Raw genomic sequence first — 20,877 nt, forward strand, 5'->3', positions numbered from 1 at the left:
CAAAGACAACGTGTAAATTTATGTTTGGGGAAGTTGGGGCAAGTCCAGGGAAGGAGAAGTGCATTGGCGCAGAGGGCCGGCCGAATTTCCGATCAGGAACGCCGCGGGGAGCTCCCCGAAAGAACTGCGCGTCTGTGTGCGGCGGTCCTGTCGCCCCCTAGTGGTTCGAGGAGAGCTGTTCGGGCAGGAAAAGAATTCTGTGCCTTGGACCTTCTCTGGGCCCATTGCTAATGGTCTGTTTGGATTAGTGGCTGTCCTTTAGTCCCCCTGTCAATATATTTACCAAAGCCCACGACAGGATGAATGCTTGAGCCTAGTACAGTGATGGCGAACTTTTTGAGCTCGGCGTGTCAGCATTTTGAAAAACCCTAACTTAACTCTGGTGCCGTGTCACATATAGAAATTTTTTGATATTTGCAACCGTAGTAAAACAAAGACTTATATTTTTGATATTTATTTTGTATATTTAAATGCCATTTAACAAAGAAAAATCAACCAAAAAAATGAGTTCGCGTGTCACCTCTGACACGCGTGTCATAGGTTCGCCATCACTGGTCTAGTAGGTCTCCGGCACGTCGGGGCTCAGGTCATTGGACTGAATGTAGCGCCGTGGTTTGTGACAGTGGGACACTATTAAATGCTCACCTCGTGGGGTGAGAGACACAGTCCTGGAGAGGCACTAAGGTGGGTTGGCCCATCACCATCTGCGACGTGCTTTCTAGAAGTCATCAGTGTTCGTGGACAGTTCTTGTAGTGTCAGTTCTACTTACTATGACAAAATCTAATTACATATAAAAATTAGCGAAAACCCAACCCAATGGAACCTAATACAGTTGTTTCAATAGAAATAATTGGAATGCGTTAAAGTCTCCATGGTGCTGACTTACTAAAAAGACACCAGGGGTTAAATTATGTGAAATATTGTGAAAAATGGTAAAAATCTAGAGTTGTGCACTCAGATTATTCCTGTTGGTGTCTTTAAGTTATTTTCAATGCTGAAGGAACAAAAGCTAGGAATCCTCATGGGTGTTGAATGAACGATGGAGTCACTATTGCTCTTTCTTTCCTCTCTCTTGTGAGTTAAATGGGCTTGTTACAAGATGCCAATAACGTAAAGATTTTATGGTGTTGCTCCCTCGTGTGAGAATTGGACCCGTCTGGATGCAGGCCCTGACCAGCCAGTTCCACCTTCATCTCTCTGTTCCCTGCCTTCTCGCCCTGTTTTTGTACTTGCTAAAGGGGCACACATGTGTCCTACTCACGTGCTCTCTCACCTCTGTGCCTGCCTCCCTTCTACTGCGGGCAACCAGGATCCTTCGTCTGGTCAGTTCTGGCCTCACCACTCCTGTGAAGCATTGGTCCACACCTCTCTACCCCCCACCCCTCCACTCATTATTTGATTCTCGCCTCCACTCGAAGGTGAGTTCCGTGGATCACCGCCCTTAGACTGCCTGGCATACAGCAGGCGTCCAGTGCATGGTGCTGGAATGTTGATTGAATAGTCAGTGCCTTCTGTGTGCTGAGCACTGTTCTAGATCCTTCTTCAAAGGGGGACTTCCCCTCCTTCCTGGTCCCTCACTCAGCTCACTGACTCACTCCCATCATTTCACACACTATTTTGCACCAGCAGCATCTGCCTGGCTGTCTTTCTCACCAGCTCATGGGTTAGCGAACTACAGCTGGTGGGCAAAGTCAGCCCACTACCTTTTCTTTTATTACTAGAGGCCCAGTGCACAAAATTCATGCACTCCACGGGGTGGGGGGGCGGTGAGGGATGGCAGGGGGTCCCTCAGCCTGGCTTGTGCCCTCTTGCAGTCTGGGAGCCCTCAGGGGATGTCCTAAGCTGGCAGTTGGACACCCTTAGTGCTGCCGTGGAGGTGGGAGAGGCTTCCACCACTGCGGCTCTGTTCCCCCTCTGGGAGCGCACTGACCACCAGGGGACAGCTGCTGCGTTGAGTGTCTGCCCCCTGGGGGTCAGTGTGTGTCATAGTGACCTGTCGTTCCATCATCGGGCCGAAACCGGCTCTCTTGACATCCCCCGAGGGGTCCTGGATTGCGAGAAGGCGCAGGCCAGGCTGAGGGACCCCACTGGCGCACGATCAGGGCCAGGAGGGATGTGGGAGGTTGGCCAGCTGGGGAGAGACCGCAGGAGGGCCCCATGGCATGTCTGGCCCATCTCGCTCAGTCCCAATTGGCCAGGCCCCAGCAGCAAGCTAACCTACCGGTTGGAGCGTCTGCCCCCTGGTGGTCAGTATACATCATAACAAGCGGTTGAGCGGCCTTAGCATATCATTAGCATATTATACTTTGGTTGAACGGATGACTGACAACCAGACACTTAGCATATTAGGCTTTTATTATATAGGATTTTTTGGTATGGCTTGGGAGCTGAGGATGGTTTTTGCACTTTAACCCTTTGAGTGCCAACCAATATCCCAGGAACTATGCTAAAATTGCCAAGGCATTTTTGCCAATTTTACAGCAGTTTAGGAAAAAAATTATGAATCGCGAGTAATTGAAGTTACATATTCAAAAACTTAAGGAAACCTTCACTACGTTTGTTTTCATCTTTGACATATATTGTTTGCTGATTGTATTATAAAATACTAGTAGAAAAAAAAAATTTGAATAGCACTCCCGGCACTTTTGGCGAAAGACAGGAGGAGCGGGATCGCACTCCCCGGCACTCCAGGGGTTAAAATATGAACTACAGACCAAAGACTGTTAGTCTTTGGCGGGGAGACCGTGGTTGGGAGAATTGCAAACACTGTCTCTTGGCCAGGACATGCCACACTGCTTACTGTCAGGCCCTTTATGGCACACGCTTGCTGACTCCTGCCTGAGGCACGGTTTTAGGATACGGGACCCACGTCAGTCTCTGAATTCCTAGGGCGCAGCACTCAATACGCGTTTTTTGAGTTGAACTGAACTCACTGTTTCTTACTCCTTCCTCTGGAGTCGGATGTGGATTTGAATACCTGTGAGACTAAAGGCATCTCTGAGCCTTTGTCCTCCTTTGAAGACCAGATAATCATGCCTTCTCCTGGTGGCCACCCCGAGGAGTAAACAAAGCCATCCACATGCCAGTACCTATTCAGTGATTATCACAGAATTAGCATTTAAACATTTTTTATTTTTTATTTTAATCCTCACCGAAGGGTATGTTTTTTAAATTGATTTTTAGAGAGTGAAGAAGGGAGAGAGGGAAGCATCCGTGTGAGAGAGAAATATCGATTGGTTGCCTCCCATTCACACCTGGACTGGGGATCGAACCCAAAACCTTCTGGTGTACGGGATGACGCTCCAACCTACTGAGCCACCCAGCCAGCGCAGCACAGAATCAGCGTTTGATGTTAGCTGTTCCATTTTTGTTCAGATAAACATCCAGCAAAAGTAACCTGATCATAACCATATAAACCAAACTGTATAGCCGTTGCAAATTAAAAAAAATAAAATAATTAGTCCTTTTCGGTTAGCATCTTTCTTTTTGAAAATTAAGAGCTGCCCTTCTGCCCTTTTCTCTCTCTTCCCCATGTCTGTGTGGGTTTTCTTTTTCGTTTGAGGCTGAATGAGTTTCTTAAGGTGCAGACGTAGGAAAGTTTCCAAGGCACCATTAGGACAGAAGATGGTGTGGGCACTTGAGGGGTGTGGGCACTTCCCAGAGCTCCGTCGGGGTAGTTTCTGGAGCTGTTTCTGCCACAGGCGCACCTTTCTCAGAGGGGTAGGAGGTGATGCGGGGCGGTGGGGGGGGCGGGCGGTGGGGGCTCATCCTTCTGCTGTACGCACTGGCTTTGAAGGCGCTGGGCACTCTATAAAGACGCCTGGAACTGGAACGAGTTCAGACGGATGTGTCTTGGACCTGTTTCTCTGCAGGGACCGTGAAGGTGAAGAGTGCCAACATCCAAGTGGGAGACCTGATCATCGTCGAAAAGGTGAGGGGGCCTCTGCTGTGTGTGTAAATGGGGAGTCCCCGCCCTCACATCAGTGCTGGCGTGCAGTCAGTGGCTCTGATCGAATGTTCGCTGTTTGCAGTTCCATCCAGCAGCTCTGCTGGGGAGAAAAGTCTCTCTTTCCTGAGGGGCACAAAGTATTTTTTCAGGTTTACATGTGTCGGTTAGCTAGCAGTCCTACACAAGTTTTGATTTCCTGTTTGATGTGTTCGTTGTTCTTTTTGGGGTCTTTTAAAAATTTTTTTTATTTACCATGAAGTCTTTCTTAGAAGTCTATTAACTACATAAACGTGTTTGTCATTCACCTTTTGAGCAATTTTAGCTTGCATTTAAAATAATTAAATATACATCTATATTTTATTGATTTTTAGAGGGGAAGCGGTAGGGAGAGAGAGAGAGAATCATCGATCGACTGCTTCCTGCAAGCCCCCTACTGGGGATCGAGCCCGCAAACCGGCCATGTGGCCTGACCAGGAATCGAACTGGTAACTTTTTGGTTCACGGGACATTGCCTGACCAACGGAGCCACATCGGCCAGGCCTTAGCTTGCAGTTTTTTACTTAAACATCATGCTTTTCAATCATTTTATGGGGAGTAGAGGATACTGTGAGAACAGTAAAAACGCAAAAAACACATTTTTAAAAATAGCACTGCTAATTTGCTCCTGACTTCAGCGGATACTCACATCTCTTCTTGCTGTGTTATTTGGAAGGCATTGGATTTTGAGGCTGGTTCTGGACAGTCTCGGGATAATATTTGATTTGAAAGGAGTGTGTCTGGACTGGGCTCTGTAGGTAGTGAACTGTGCTCTTTTAAAAGGATTAAACCCAACAACCCCGAGTTGATTTGCGGGGAAGGGAAGCTCTTCTGGGTGGCAGCGCGGAGGAGCCGCACCCCCCTGTGCTGCTGGGCGCAGACCTCTCCGTTCACAGTTAAATGAGGCTGCTGTCGGCTCTCGCTCTCCTTTTGAGAATGGCTTTTGTTCCTTCCTGTGACTTGACTTCCTTATTAGAATCCCACTGGAAGCCAAACCTCCAGCCGGGAAAGGGGTAGAAGCAGAGAGCGTGAGCAGGGGGTGCGTACCTTTCCTTTCAGCAGACAGCCTGGACCAAAGTCAGCGAGGGTCGCGGGCCTGAGGCCGGGGTCCCTGGCTGGAATTTCGGGAGGTGATGGTTGGATTCGCCAGGAAGCTAGAAGCTCTCTTTCCGAGATGTGACCTCAACAGGGGATTAGGCACGTCACAGCAGCGTGCAAGGGTTTTCAGATTCAGAACAAAATAACCCCCCCGTCTGTCTTGGACAAAGGCAGACACTGAAAAGATGCCGTGGGTTTCGACGGCTCCCCCCACCGAGGGGTGGTGGCGGGGGGCGGGGGGCGGAAACCCACCCAGGATGGCCCACAGTAACAGCCCTTCTTTTCGTAACAGAACCAGCGGGTGCCTGCTGACATGATCTTCCTGAGGACATCAGAAAAGAACGGTAAACAGCTGGGATCGATTTGGAAAATAACCATTAACCTTTCAGTGGCAATTTGGCAAAGTAATCATTCGAAAATGTAACTGAAGTAGATGATCATTTCGGAGCCACGGAGGCGAATCCAAACAGCCCTTTTAACGGAGCAGTCCTAAAACAATGTTTTCGGTGCTCGCAGGCCAATAGATTGTGATCATTACAAAGATACTGCTAGTTGGACCCCTGCTGAGTCTCCGCTGGTGAAGTCTCATACATACACGCACACACACACACATGCACACACGTGCACACACGTGCACATGCACACACACACACGCACACATGCAGGCATGCTTGCACGTGCTGCTTTCCTTCCCTGGCTGCGTGAGGCTCAGCTTCAGGCGTTGGCGGGAGGAGGAAGAGTGTCTGACAAACAGAAATTCCCCCTCTTCTGAGAAAATACCAGGAGGTGTGTGATGAGGCGCGCAGTAGGTGTCCCTTTGGGCTCTGAGTCACGAGTGGCGGGGCCAGGCCCCCCCTTGCCCCTCGGTTTGTTTGTTGTTCCAGCCCATTGGGGTTGAGGACCGCTCCGCCTTTCCAAGCCCCTCTCACTGCGCTCTCCCCGCGTGGCTGTCCCGCCTGCCCGCCCGTCCGTTGGCTCATGTCTCCTCTCTCTTTATTTTTGATATTTAAGCTGCTCTGAGGAAACAGGGCTGTTTCTCTCTTGCCTATCAGGCACAATCAGAGATCTTTGAACCCCCAAAAGATTCGTACTTGTATTCCTTTGAGGTTCCTGCAGCCTATTTTATTACAAATTGAATAAAAGCACGGGTGAAATCTTACACTAATAATATATGAAGTAATACAGAGAGGGGGGTGGAAGGCATGATGAAAGCAGCCTTCTTTTAAAAACTGCGGCTTTGTCCTCAAATCGGTTGTGTCCTGGTCCATGAGTGTTGGGGATTAGGTTCCCTGAAGGGCTCTCCCTTTCTAAAACACCCCCAGCCCCCCCAAAAGATAGGAAGTTCCCAGGAGCCTTCGCTGCAGCGCCGGCGAGTTCCGCACCCTCTCTGTCTGATGAGAGACACGGCCTATCTGTGGCTTGGACTTGCACGTCAGACCCACATACGCGCCCACACACAGTGCGCGTGGGTGATTACGGCCGACCGACCTGGTGCTCTTGGCTTGGCATGGACCAGCGCTTTAGTTTTCACAGTCTGAGCTCGGTGCTGTTAATCTCCATGTTCACACTCAAGGGAAACTGAGGCTAAGGACCTGCAGCTAGTGAGTGTTGGAGCCTGGACTTGAACCCAGGAGGTCTGGTTCCTGAGAAGGTGCTTGTAACCCCTGCCCAGAACAGACTCGAATGCGGGCTCTCTCAGGCTGCCTCCATGCTGGGCTTCTGTCACCACTGAGTCCCAACAGCAAGCTTGGGAGGTGTGTGTTTCTTCCCGTTTTATGGCGAGGACACACCGAGGTTAGCAAGGTGGAGAAGCTGGTGCCGGCTCCCACTGCGAGTGAGTGGGGGAGGGGGCATTTGCACCCAGATCTTTCTGACCCTAGAGCTTAAGGAGGAAGTGGGAAATGGGGTATTTTCCTTCCCTTTTGGTGGTTGGCCATTTGTTGGCTGTTTTTACAAGGACCAGGGCGGGGGCTGCCCCGAGCGGGCACCAAAAAGCCTTCGTGAGCTGCTGGTGAACAGAAGGCACTGTCTTCCTTCCACAGGGTCTTGCTTCCTGCGGACGGATCAGCTGGACGGGGAGACGGACTGGAAGCTGCGGCTCCCGGTGGCCTGCACGCAGAGGCTCCCCACGGCCGCCGTGAGTAGCTCTCCCTGCAGAGGCACAAATGGCCACTGTCCCGGCAGAGCTCGCAGACTCGGGCGCCCTCCGGGCCAGGCATGGGTGTCAGAGGTGAAGTGGCTGGTGGGGTGTTTTGGGGCCCTGGGAGCCTTGAGTGCCGGTTGGTTCCACGTTCCGTGGCCACGCGAAATGCAGGCTCGGCATGCGGGACGGAGCTCTTCCGAGGGGAGCGCAGAACCTTAGGAAACCGTGACCGGGACCGAGTGTAAAAGTAAAGGTAGGCCAAGCATGTCCTCCTCTGCTCAGAACTCCGGAGGCTTCTCAGCTCCGAGAACCCGTCCCACAGGCCTCACTGGCACCTTTTAACCCCGTGTCATCCATACACTCTCTGCAGACGCCCTGACCTTCGCTTCGGGCCCTCCCCTCTCCCCACGCTGCAGCCACACTGGCCTCCCCGTCAGGCATGCGTCTGCCTCCCAGCATCTGTCCTTGGCCGTGTCTTCCACCGGAACAGTCAGATCCTGTTGTCTGCTGGCTGGGCACCTCCATCGTATCCTTAGGTCTTGTACACCCGTCTCCTAACAGAGAGGCGTTTTCTGGCCACCTTCTCCCTGCATTCCCACTCCACTCACTTCAAGACGGTATCTTTGAGGGTAGGGTTCTGCCCGGTATATTCACTGCTGAATTCCTGGTACGTGGAACAGCATTTAGAACAGTGCGTGGAACAGCATATAGACAGTGTGTGGAGGAACATGTAGAACAGTGCATGGAACAGTGTATGCCCAGTGTGTGGAACAGCATTTAGAACTGTGTGGAATAGCACATGGACTCTCTCTAAGAAGGTGTGGTCTAAGTAGTTGTAACCAACAGGTGCTCATAGCTCCCCAGGGCCCTGTAGTTCCCTATATCACACCACGATTTGTAGAGTGAGGGAGGGAGAAGGTAGCCAAAGTGTAAGTTTAAACACAAGTCACATGGGTTGGAATTGGCCTGTGGACTAGTTACAAAACCACAGAATGTAATTCAAACTCCTGGAGACCAGCATAGGTCCCGTGCGTGGTCTGAAAGGGTTAAGCTGCACACGCCAGCTTTCCCTGGGCTGGCGGTCACATCGGTTGATGCCAGGCCTTTCCTCGCCCTCTAAGGAAGGAAGAAGTTCTGTGTCTCCGTGGAGTTAGCATAACAGTAGGCGTGCCCGTGGTACATATGATTGTTCGTCGTCAGGAACAAGTGAAATGGTGCTGTTAATTATTACTGCTTTTTAAAGCAGGAATTCTAGAGCCGCGAGTCTCTAACTGGCTGGGAGCCCCTGGGAATCTGTAGAAGGCGCCATGGCGACCCTGGGCGGGGCTGGTCTAATAGGGGTTCTGACTTTATCTGGATGGCGTGGTCTCCCTTCCGGTGAAGTTTCTGCAAAGAACAGTTCTGACCCTCAGAATGCTCGAAGGACTCCCCTTAAGAGCGAGTCGAGAGCCTGGAGTCGTGAAGACACCTACACGTGTGGAAGGTTTCCCCTTTCCCCGCCTGCCCCGTCATTTCAGGGCCTGTTGGCTTTAGAGAAAGAGCGGCTGCCTCCGGAAGTCTCTGCTCATAAGCCGCCTTTTCTAACTCCCAGATGTCACCTCTGTCACGCAGGATCTTCTTCAGATCCGGTCGTACATCTACGCGGAAGAGCCGAGCATCGACATCCACAATTTTGTGGGAACATTTACCAGGGTACGTCGCTCCGCTTGCCGCGGACTCCTGTCTTAGAGTGTGGGTTCACAACGGGAGGGTCCTCATCAGGAAGTATCTCTTTGGGGGTGGGAGGGGGAGGAGAGGGGCGAGGGGATGGAAAGGGGAGGGGGCAGGGGTTGGGGTGGGGGGGGGAGAATTCCCTTAGGGAGGCACCGCCTGACCCCTGACACATTGTCTCTCAGTAGGGGCCACGCACTGCAGGTTCTTCAGCCTCTGAGCAGCTGGGATTGCCTGACAGTTTAGCCACAGGTTGTTCTAATTCATGTTAACACCGATGCTCAAATCTTAATGTGAGAGAGAAACATCGATTGGGTGCCTCCCATAGGCACCCAGACTGGGAAGTGAACGCCCACCGCCTTTCGGTGTATGGGATGATGCTCCAGCTGACGGAGCCACCTGGCCAGGACCACTGTTGTTTACATATATTTGATTAATCCTCCCCCAAGGATATTTTCCTATTGATTTTGAGAGAGAGTGGAAGGGACGGGGAGAGACAGAGAGATAGAAACATCGATGTGAGAGAAAGACGTTGATTGGTTACATGCGCCTCCCCCCCACTACCACCGTAGGCACCCTGACTGGGGCTGGGGATCAAGCATGCAACTGAGGTACAGTGGGGCCTTTAATTCATTCCGTGATGGAGCTTGTAACTCAAATTACTCGTATGTCAAATCATTAAAGTGAACGAGTGAGACATGTGATGCTGGGCTGATGTTGTGGCGTTCACTGTGACGTTCGCTGCGCCAACTAGCGGTGGGGTATCTGAAGCTGGCTCGTAACCCGAATTTTAGCTCACAACTCAAAGCAGAAAATCGGCGGAGAGACGGCTTGTATCTCAAAAACTTGTTAGCACTTGCCGGAGGCAACCAATCAACATGTCTCTCTCATATAGATATTTCTCTCTCACTCTCTTTCTCTCTCCCTCTCCCTACCTCTCTTTTACTCTCTAAAAATCAATGTAAAAAAATATCCTCGAGTGAGGATTAACAAGAACCCCCACGAAAACCAACAACAAGAAGCCTCGCTGATAAGTGTGTGTCTGTCTGGCCTCTTGCAGGAGGACAGCGACCCTTCGATCAGCGAGAGCCTGAGCATCGAGAACGCGCTCTGGGCGGGCACCGTCATCGCCTCAGGTGAGGCGCCCTGCCCTCTCCCAGGAATGTGGTAGCAATTTGAAGAGGGAAGAAAATCCTCCCGAGTAATTAGAATAATCATCTGTCAGTTGGGAAAATTAGTCCTCGGTCAAATGGTGTTTTCCACTTGTCCCAGCACCTCCAGGGGGTTCTGCTGGCATCTAATTGCCCCTCAGACACTTAGAGAGCCGAGCAGAGAAGCTGCTCTGGCCTGCGGACTCTCTGCAGCGCCCACTTCGAGAATAGCCCTTAATTGCCGCTGCAGATGGACGTTCTAATCTGTCCCAGAGGTTGGCTCAGCCTGCATGTTGGGCTGCAGGTCGTGTCTGTGAGGCTGCTGGTCCTGTGGGTAAGGGGCTCCGTGCACAGGAAAGGGCAGAGCCTCAACATTGAAAACACCGAGGTGATGCAGAAATCCGAGCCTTTCAGTTTTGAGCATGAGGGGCAACTGAACAGAAGGAGCCCAGGGGTTGAGCCTGGCCTGCAGCAGCCCTGTTGATATCTGTGGGCTCCCGCCTGTCTCTCATGCAGTGTGACGAGTCCTTTACACATTTCACTTGACCCTCCCAAAGGTGCCACGAAGGTAGGTGCTAGTGTTGTCCCCATTCTGCAGATGAGGAAACTGAGGCTCTGTGGGGTTAAGTAACTTGCCCAAGGTCACCCAGCAGGGAAAAGGTGAGTTGGGACTTGAACCCAGGCACTTTGCTTGAGAAGCAGAACTCACTGTACCAGCCGCTGTTAGTATATAATAACTTATACTAATAACATGTAATTCTGCTGCTGGCAACTCTCTGTCTTTATTATTGGAGGAATCCATTTCTTTCCCCTCTTCAAGAGTGATAGCTCCCTCCTATCAACCCTTTTTCCTCTGCTTGTTGGTTCTCTGTGGCTCATAGGAGAGCAGACGCTCAATCCAGATACTCTATGACAAGCATGTCAAACTCCAAGGCTAACACGGGCCAAATAAATGAGGCATGCGGCCCGTCGGCCGCGAGTTTGACATGCTTGCTCTATGACAAGGGAAGGGAGGGACTGGCACAAGTGAGAGCCCAGGCCGCCTGGCATCTCTGTCCACAGAGATGAGCTGTCCCTGGGGTTCTTGCCAGGTTTCTTCTCTCCTGGCTGTGTGGATTGGCAGCGTCATCTGGCTGTCTCTCAGTTCCCCTGATGACTAAAGGAGTGAGAAATTGGTCCTTACAATTCTGCACAGCCACTGCCTGGCCACGCCTTGGCTTCTAATAACCTCAGTGTGTTTAATTCTGCACTTGATTTGATAATATTAATATTTGAGTGACAAGTACCTGTGCCTGTGTCTGTTTGGTTTTCATTCTGGTGATTGTCTCTCCTTCCTTCCTGCTTTCCTTCTTCCTGTGATTGAACATCTATATTCAGTCATGCCATGCTCCATTGCTTTGCTGCCATTCTCTTGTTTTGGTTTCATCTCATAAAAACGAGGACATTTAATGGAATGCAGAGTGGAGACTCAGAGAGGTTAAGCAACGTGCCTAAGGTCACACAGCCTTGGAGCAGTCATCTCTTAGGAGGAGGAGAGTGGAAGGCGAATTGGGATCTTGAAGATGGGGAAGAGATTTCACAGCAGTTCATGGGAAATGCATTGTGGAGTCGGTCCATGCATTTTTTCGGTTGTTTGAATTAATCTCTGTGCTTGGTGATGTGGGAAGAGAGAGCAGGGCTCCAGGGCTCCAGTGGCATTGCCTGCCATCCCCTTCAGCAGGTGTATGCTTTGGAGTGAGTCAGGAGCTGGGCACCCAGCATGTCTGCAGCTGGCCTCAGTTTCCCTGACTTCTCACTGCATCTGATTCTAATGCAAACACGGAGTGAAACACAGCCGTTGCTCAACTCAAGCCACGGCCACCAAGAGTAACCTTACCCGTATGACATGTGGCCTCTGTGTTCCCTTTAGAATCTAACTCCTGTGTCGTGGTCACTCCGCTCTTATTAGTTGGAAGTTTAAAAAATAACAAAGCTTCCCCTGGCTGGTGCGGCTCAGTTGGCTGGGCATCATCCTGTGCGGGGCAAGGTTGCCGATTCAACTCCCCGTCAGGGCACATGCCGGGGCTGCCGCTCGATCCCCGATAGGGGGCGTGCAGGAGGCGGCTGATCATTGTTTGCTCTCATATTGAGGTTTCTCTCTCTCCCTCTCCCTCTCCATTCTTCCCTCTGTCTCTCTCTTTTCTTTAAAAGATGTTTTTATTGATTTCAGAGAGAGAAAGGGAGAGGGAGAGAGAGAAATAGAAACATCAATGATGAGAGAAAAAAATCATTAATCAGCTGCCTCATGCATGCCCCCCACTGGGGATCGAGCCCACAATCCCAGCATGTGCCCTAACCAGGAATTAAACCATGACCTCCTGGTCGAAACGCAACCACTGAGCTACACTGTCTGGGCTTCCCCTTTCTCTTAAAAAAATAAAAATAAAGCTTGCTAGGGTAGATGCTGGGGGTCCAGCATCGATGCAGTTGCCATGGTAACTCAACACAGTGCTGCTGGGTGAGGAGTCACCAGGGCGGTAAGAGGGAAGGGCAGGGGGAGGCTTGGCAGAGAAGGTGGCCTGGATGTGACAGAGCCCAGGTGTTCTAGTCCAGTTCCCCCACGACTCAGTGGTGAGGGACCAGTTTGTTAGCGCCCCCCCCCCCCCCCCCGGAAATCTGTGGCGGATGGATCAGTGTCCTGCTGGGTGTGACCAGCGGGCAGGTCACGCCACGTGCACCTGGCCACCCGAATTTGATAATGTCCCCTGCTTGGCGGGGCTTGTGCTGTGACCGGCCGCTCGGCGTCACAGCGTGCCTGATTGCCATAAACATTTCTGAACGCTGGCTCTCTGGGGCTCAGCGTTTATCTTGTTGCTGACAGGGAACAAAGGGGCCGCAGTGAGGTCTGACCTGGGACCACACTGCTGTGCGGGGTTAGGAGGAACCTTATGAAATGCCGACCACGGCAGCCTGGCTCCTTGGAGAAAGCGGCTGGGGGCCAGCTGGCAGGATGGAGAGGATTCGTGGTCTGCGGGCTGCAGAGGGTGAGGGACAGCAGAGGGCACAGCATGGGGTGCGGGGTCCGAGGCCTGGGTCGCATGAGGAACGTGGACCCAGTGTCACCAGATCTTCCAGTTTTCCAGGAGAAGCCAGAGGTCTCCATTGTTAAATGAAAGCTCCTGGCATGAAAAGTGGCCAGTGAATTCAACACCTTAAAGCGCTGTGCAGACCAAACCAGCGCCCCGCTGCGGCCGGCGTGTGCGCTCTGTCTGGGCGGTGAGGCCGGTTTGGATCTGGTGGTGACGGTTTTGGTCTTGAACACAGGGAAATGTTGGGGGGAAGGCCATTTCAGCAGCATCAGGCACTGAGGTTGGCTGGTGCCCGTGGGGGACCCTCCCTTGGGGAGCCTCTGATATGAACACGGGCTACAGGAGAGGCGGAGGAAACAGGGGAGTGTGCATTTCCTGTGAAACCTCATGCACCTGGACTTTGGACATCGAGGCCAGCGTGGAGCCAGTGAGCTCAGTCCAGGCTTGGCTCCCACTGCCCACCATCTGCTGTGGCCGCACCAGTGTGCCCGGGAGCCTGCCACCTGCTGGGAGCGGCCAGCGAGCTCCCCAGCCTGCCATCTGCTGGCAGCCTCCCTGCCCGGAACGCCTCGTGCAGAACACTGTGCGCTAAACTGAGGGACTTCTGTGCCTCCAGGGGACACGGCCGCACTGCATCTGGGTCAGCTCTTTCCCTGAGGCTGTGCTTGAGTCTCCGAGTTTTTGTACATTCCTCCGCCAGTATTTTTCCGAGGAGAGAAGGTTAGGTGTTTGCTTTTTCCAGTGGAGAGAATCACTGACTGGCTGCCTCCTGCACACCCCCTACTGGGGATCGAGCCCGCAACCCAGGCATGTGCCCTGACTGGGAATCGAACCAAGACCTCCTGGTTCATAGGTGTGCACTCAGCCACTGAGCCACGCAGGCCAGGGTCTTCACCACCGTATTGTCTGTGCATATATACATATAAGATCAACCCCTGAACCCCTTCCCTCTGAGAATCTTCAATCTGTTCCATTTCCATGCCTCTGATTCTATTTTATTCACCAGTTTATTCTGTTCATTAGATTCCTTATTCGTTTATTTTGATTTTTAGATTCAATTTTTGATAGATATGTCTTTGTTGCCGCTTTATTGTTCATATTTTTGTCCCTTTGCTTCTTCTTCTTCCTCTTCTTAAATAATAACCTTCAATATTTCATGTAATACTGGTTTGGTGGTGATGAACTCCTTTAACTTTTTCTTGTCTGTGACGCTCTTTATCTGACCTTCAATTCTAAATGATAGCTTTGCTGGGTAGAGTAATCTTGGTTGTAGGTTCTTGCTATTCATCACCTTCAATATTTCTTGCCACTCCCTTCTGGCCTGCATAGTTTCTGTTAAGAAATCAGCTGATAGTCATATGGGCACTCCCTTATAGGTAACTGACTGTTTTTCTCTTGCTGCTTTTAAGATTCTCTCTTTGTCTTTAGCCCTTGGCATTTTAATTATGTGTCTTGGTGTGTTCCTCTTTGGGTTCTTCTTGTTTGGGACTCTCTGTGCTTCCTGGACTTGTAAGTCTATTTCTTTCACCCGATAGGGGAAGTTTTCTGTCATTATTTCTTCAAACAGGTTTTCAAATTCTTGCTCTCTCTCTCTTCTCCTTCTGGCACCTCCATGATTGAAATGTTGGTTTGCTTGAAGTTGTCCCAGAGGCTCCTTATACTATCTCATATTTTAGAATTCTTTTTTCTTTTTGCTCTTCTGATTGGGTGTTTTTGCTTCCTCGTATTTCAAATCGTTGTTTTGATTCTCAGAATCCTCTACTCTACTGTTGAATCCCTGTAAGTTATTCTTTATTTCAGTTAGTGTATGCTTAATTTCTGACTGGTCCTTGTCCATGTTTTTGGCATTCTTACCAAGATCCTTGAAAGTCTCACTAAGTCCCTTGAGGATCCTTGAGTAACCTTGTAACTATGGTTTTGAACTCTGTATCCAGTAGTTCACTTTTTTCCACTCGTGACATGTTTCTTTGTCTCCAAAATTTGGCTGCTTCCCTGTGTTTGTTTCTATGTATTGGGTAACTGCTGTGTCTCCTGGAGTGGGTACGGTGGCCTTGTATAGTAGGTGTCCTATAGGGTCCAGTGGCTCAGCCTCCCCAGTCACCTGAGCTGGGCACTCTAGGTGTGTCCCTTTGTGGGCTGTGTGCACAGCCTTGTTGTAGTTGAGCCTTGATTGCTGTTGGTGTCACTGCGAGGAATTGACCTCCAGGCCTGTTGGCTGTGAGAACCAGCTGCGACTATAGTGGGAGGCTGCTGTGCGGGAACACCCCTATGGAGCTGGACTTGTTTCAGTGGGGCTGTGGTGCTCACCGAGTCTGCCTGTTGAGTGTGTTGCTTGTGGATGTGTAGTGTTGTAATCTGGATGGTCTGAAGCTGTCCACTGGGTGCACTGGCTCTTGGGTCTCCAGGGAGGTGCAAAGCTAGCCACTGCCTGCGCCACCATTTTGGTTCCCCTGCCTATTTGATTTCATTTTAATTGAATTTAGATTGCTGCCTGTGGCTAGCAGCTTCCATGCTGGTCAGTGTGGCCATGGGTCGTTGGCTGGCCCCGACGTGAACACACTGACACTCTCCCCATGTGGGTGTGGGATTTAGAAGACGTCCTCGCAGGCACCCCAGGCTCTGGTGTTTGTAAGCCCGTCTGTCTGCACTAACAGTTCTTTGTGTCGCGTTTTTCTGTTCTAGGAACTGTTGTGGGTGTTGTTCTTTACACGGGCAGAGAACTCCGGAGTGTCATGAATACCTCAAATCCTCGAAGTAAGGTGTGTGCAGTCACGAGAAGCGTCTCCTTGTCAGACCTTTCAACCTGATGGACTTTGATGATTGGTGTTGGGGGTGAGGAGCCAGAGTTAAAAGCTGGAACTCCTGACAGTATTATCTCACTTATACAAACCTACTATCTTTTCATATATATATACTAGAGGCCCATTGCACGAAGAGATTCGTGCAATAGGCCTTCCTTCCCCTGGCTGCCGTCACCGCTTTTCCTCTGGCACCCGGCCCCAGGCCTTCGCTTAGGCCACAGCGGAGAAGCCAACCCTCTTCAGTCTTCAGTCTTCGCTCGGGTGGAGCCTTTAGGCTCCAGACCTGCATGTGCAAATTAACCACCATCTTTGTTGGGTTAATTTGCATACTCATCCTGATTGGCTGATGGGTGTAGCGGAGTGGCACCAATTTGCATGTTTCTCTTTTATTAGTGTAGATCTGTAGGTATATATACATATATGTAGATATGCACACATATAATACATAAGTAGCTATTCATATATATACAAATACATAAAATTAAACACCTATTTTTTATTTTTTAAATTAAAATATTTTTTTATGACCAGAACATTTTAAAATTCCCCTTCTTTTTTTGTTGTTAATCCTCACCTGAGGATATTTTTTTCCATTCATTTTTAGAGAGTGGAAGGGAGGGAGGGGGAGAGAGAGAAACATGATTGATTGCCTCCCTCATGCACCCTGACCTAGGGCTGGGGAATGAACCTGCAACCCAGGTACATGTCCTTGACTGGGAATCCTACCAGAGACGCTTCAATGTGTGAGCTGACGCTCTACCACTGAGCCACACTGGTCAGGGTGTATTCCCATTTTTTAATACATCGCATTTTAAAACCTTTTAAGTTAAAGCAAACTGTTGTTTGCTGTGTTATGTGGTGTCCTTCACACGCGTCTCATCTCATCTCATCCTTATGCCCGCCTCTGCGCAGGCCTTCCCTGGCCTCACCTCCTGGAGGAGAAGTGGCCTCGCACCTGCCACGCTGTGCCCCGTGGGCAGGTCCCGTCAAACTCCACTGACGGCAGACAGGGTCAGATCTGCTGTCTGCTCTGTTCATGCTCGTTTCACTCCGTGACCCTCCCTCCCAGCCCCACCCCTCCTTCAATCTTTAAGTTAGAATATTGCAGAATGATTTCCTTTGTCAATTCCATGAACAATTGCTGTTTCCCAAACTCCAGTCATTTTCACCCCCCCATTACAACTGTAAATGACATGTATTTGATGTTTTTGTCTCCTCGTAGGCCATATTTCAGTGAAGTTATGGGTCTGTTTTACTAGTTACATTAACAAAATACACTGAAATAAATACGTAATTATTCAACAAACAATGTTAATTAATGCAGCACCTGAAAATCAGGTGCCACCAGAGGTGTGTGCGCCAAACTTGCAGGCACATCTGACTCAGTGTGCGGGACGATGCTGGGAGTGTAGACAGTCATTTTACAGGTCGCTGTGTAGGATGGTGGAGACCCTGCAGTGTGCAGCCCCACCAAGCGCAGCAATAACCTGTGTATGTGTTTCCAAGCCTGAATCTTAAGTCTGAAAAACGCTGAAAGCAGAAATCTCCAAGGTCCCTGAGATGCCTGTTATGGACTGCAGCCCAGGGCGCCCAGTGCTCTCAGCCAAAGCCGTGGGTGCGGAAGGGTCCCAGTGTCCCCCCCTGGGTGCACGGGTTCATGGCTGTGGGTTGCACCAGCTGATTCTGAGCCCCCCGTTGTGCCTTGTCCCCAGATTGGCCTGTTTGACCTGGAAGTGAACTGTCTCACGAAGATCCTCTTTGGTGCTCTGGTGGTGGTGTCACTGGTCATGGTGGCCCTTCAGCACTTCGCTGGACGCTGGTACCTGCAGATCATCCGCTTCCTCCTCCTGTTTTCCAACATCATTCCCATCAGGTGAGCAGAGAATGAGCTTGCATCTGGGTGCCGTGATATTTCTTCTCTTTACCGGCTGGGCCCTTGGCTGAGTGATGACCAAGAACAGTCAGGAGCCGAAACCGGTTTGGCTCAGTGGATAGAGCGTCGGCCTGCGGACTGGAGGGTCCCGGGTTCGATTCCGGTCAAGGGCATGTGCCTGGGTTGCGGGCATGTCCCCAGTGGGGGATGTGCAGGAGGCAGCTGATCGATGTTTCTCTCTCATCGATGTTTCTGGCTCTCTATCTCTCTCCCTTCCTCTCTGTAAAAAATCAATAAAATATATTAAAAAAAAAAAAAAAAAAAAGAACAGTCAGGATTCTCCAGAGTCTGAGCCCTGGTTTGTGGTGGTAGCATTGGAAGGGTGCATGCCTCCAGGACCCATCCTTTCTTTTTCTTTTTTAAAAAATACGTTTTTATTGATTTTAGAGAGAGAGGAAGTGGGGGGAGAGAAATATCGATGTGAGAGAAACATCGATCTGCTGCCTCTTGAACGCCCCCTACTGGGGAACGAACCCACAACCTGGGCATGCGCTGTGACCGGGAATCGAACAGGTGACCTCTTGGTGGACGGGACGATGCTCAAGCAGCTGAGCCACACCAGCTAGGGCTGATCCATCTTTTCTTAAGGGACTTTCTGCTCAAAAGATCTTGCCTTGCCCAGTCTGTGATAGACATGCCAGTTAGAGCTCATCTCACCTGCCATCTCCAAGGTGTTGGTGGTGGCTGTGTGGAGAAGGATTCTGAGCCTGAGTCTGGGCTCAGCAGGAGATAATTTTGAGATTGATTAGCAATGGAAGCTGGATGGTACAGGCCAATTGTCTGCTTTCCTCATTCGGAGCCTGAATAAATGGTTTAAAAATACCAGTAATACATTATCACAGTAGGAAAAAAACAAAGATTCACAGTAGCAAAAGATTAAAATAAAAGTCACTTCTAATCTCACAACTGAATGATAATTGCTGTTAATATTTTGGGATGTATCTTTTTACAGAGCGCTTTCTATTTTAGGAAAAAGAGACTCTGCTCTCCACAAAGTCTGTCCCCCCTTTTTAACAGCAGTGTGTCGCAAATAACTTCTCACATCAAATATACTTGGAAACCCAACCTTTTTTACAACTACCCTAGTATATATTCTGGGTTTAACAATTTACTCTGTTCCCCTATTATTGGATATTTGTTTCTACTTTTTCCATAGTAAATGATCAGTAAAAATAATTTTGTATTGATTGGTTAGAGAGAGAGAGAGAGAGAGAGAGAGAGAGAGAGAGAGAGAGAGAAACATTGATTTGTTGTTCCACTTGTTTATACATTAATTGGTTGATTCTTCTTTTTGTCGTTTTGTTAATCCTCAGGATATTTGGATATTTTTTCCATTGATTTTTAGAGAGTGGAAGGGAGTGAAGGAGAGAGGAATGGGGGAAGAGAGAGAAAGAAAGAAACATCAATGTGAGAGAGACACATTGATTGGTTGTCTCCCACATACTCCCTGACCAGGGCTGGGGATCAAACCTACAACCCAGGTATGTGCCTGTGCCCTTAACCGGGAATCAAACCCGAGACCCTTCAGTGCATGGGCTGACGCTCTAACCACTGAGACACTGGCCAGGGCTCATTGGTTGATTCTTCTTTATTATTTAAAGTATTACATATAGTATTACATATGTCTCCTTTTTCCCCCGTTGACCTCTCTCTGGCCACCTCCATACCCCAGCACATGTGCTCACACCCCTAATGTCTGTGTCCATTGGTTATGCTTATATGAAGCATACAAGTCCTTTGGTTGATCTCTTCCCTCCCCTGCCTTCCCTCTGAGGTTTGATGGTCTGTTCGATGCTTCTCTGTCTCTGGTTCTGTTTTTGTTCATCAGTTTATGTTGTTCATTATATTTCACAAATGAGTGAGATCATGTGATATTTATCTTTCTCCGACTGACTTATTTCACGTAGCATAATGCTCTCCATGTCCATCCATGCTTTTGTGAATGATAGAGTTCTTTCTTTCTTACAGCAGCGTAGTATTCCATCGTGTAGATGTACCCCAGTGGTTGATTCTTGTATGTGCCCTGACTGAGGATCGAACCCGTAACCTTGGCGTATTGGGATGGCGCTCTAAACAACTGAGCTACCCTGCCAGGGCGATCAGTAGATAATTATTAAAGCAGGCCATATCTTTCCCCTGAAACTTTTAGTGCTTCTCATCTCTATTTTACACTTGATATATTGTCTTTCCTTTTGCATAATTATATCATCCTAGCTAGAATTTGTCTTTTTCTGAGGACACGATTGTAGTTGTGGTACAACAGCGTGACCAGTACAGGGGGATCGAACCCCTCACCGAGGTGCTTGGGATAATGGTTTCCAAGAATAACAAGTCTACCTTGTTTCCAGCAAAAAAGTGTTGTGGTGTAATGTTAAGTAAAATTGTGGTCTTTAAAGTTCTATCTACAACGTGATTGAAAATTACTGAAGTGAATCTTCATATGGCCAGGTGGCCAGTAAAATAGTAAGCAGTTTAGATAGTTTAAAGGATTATGAGTGAATTTGAGGATTTATTTTAATTTTTTTTGAAATAAAATATTTTAAAGTGAATAGAATACACACAGTGGAATATTATTTAGCCTTAAAAAGCAAGGAAATTCTGACCTGCTACAACATAGATGAACCCTGGAGACGTGCTGCGTGTAATAAACTAGTCACAGAAGGAAAAATACTGTATGATTCCCCTTATGTGAGGTACCCCGAAAGAAAGTCCTAGAAACAGAAAGTAGAATGGTGGTTTCCAGGGGGAGGGGGTAGTGGGGGATTATTGTTTAATGGGTGGGAATTTCAGTCTGGGAAGATGAAAAAGTTGTGGGCATGGATGGTGCTGGTGCTGGTGCTGCACAACAGTGTGAAAGTGCTCAAACCACAGAACTGTCCACTTCAACTGGTTTAAACGTTGTGTGTATTTTACCACAATTTTAATAAATGACTAGAGTATCAAAAGTCTGTTAGTTCAGAGGACCAGTAATTAAAAAAAAAAAAAAA

The 20,877-nt window shown here is 49.4% G+C and overlaps 1 protein-coding gene across 4 annotated transcripts in view; it reads left to right on the top strand.

Moving 5' to 3' along the window:
* ATP9A (ATPase phospholipid transporting 9A (putative)) overlaps positions 1-20,877 on the top strand; it is a 119,065-nt gene that overhangs the window by 47,297 nt on the left and 50,891 nt on the right. For all 4 annotated transcript variants that reach the window (XM_059705290.1, XM_059705288.1, XM_059705289.1 and 1 more), the window contains exons 5-11: positions 3,874-3,932; positions 5,377-5,428; positions 7,127-7,221; positions 8,839-8,919; positions 9,998-10,073; positions 15,839-15,915; positions 17,670-17,830. In XM_059705290.1, coding sequence (XP_059561273.1) covers positions 3,874-3,932; positions 5,377-5,428; positions 7,127-7,221; positions 8,839-8,919; positions 9,998-10,073; positions 15,839-15,915; positions 17,670-17,830 — 601 coding nt within the window. The remainder of the gene's footprint in view (positions 1-3,873; positions 3,933-5,376; positions 5,429-7,126; positions 7,222-8,838; positions 8,920-9,997; positions 10,074-15,838; positions 15,916-17,669; positions 17,831-20,877) is intronic.

This window comes from Myotis daubentonii, chromosome 8, assembly GCF_963259705.1.
Source record: "Myotis daubentonii chromosome 8, mMyoDau2.1, whole genome shotgun sequence".
Lineage (NCBI taxonomy): Eukaryota > Metazoa > Chordata > Mammalia > Chiroptera > Vespertilionidae > Myotis > Myotis daubentonii.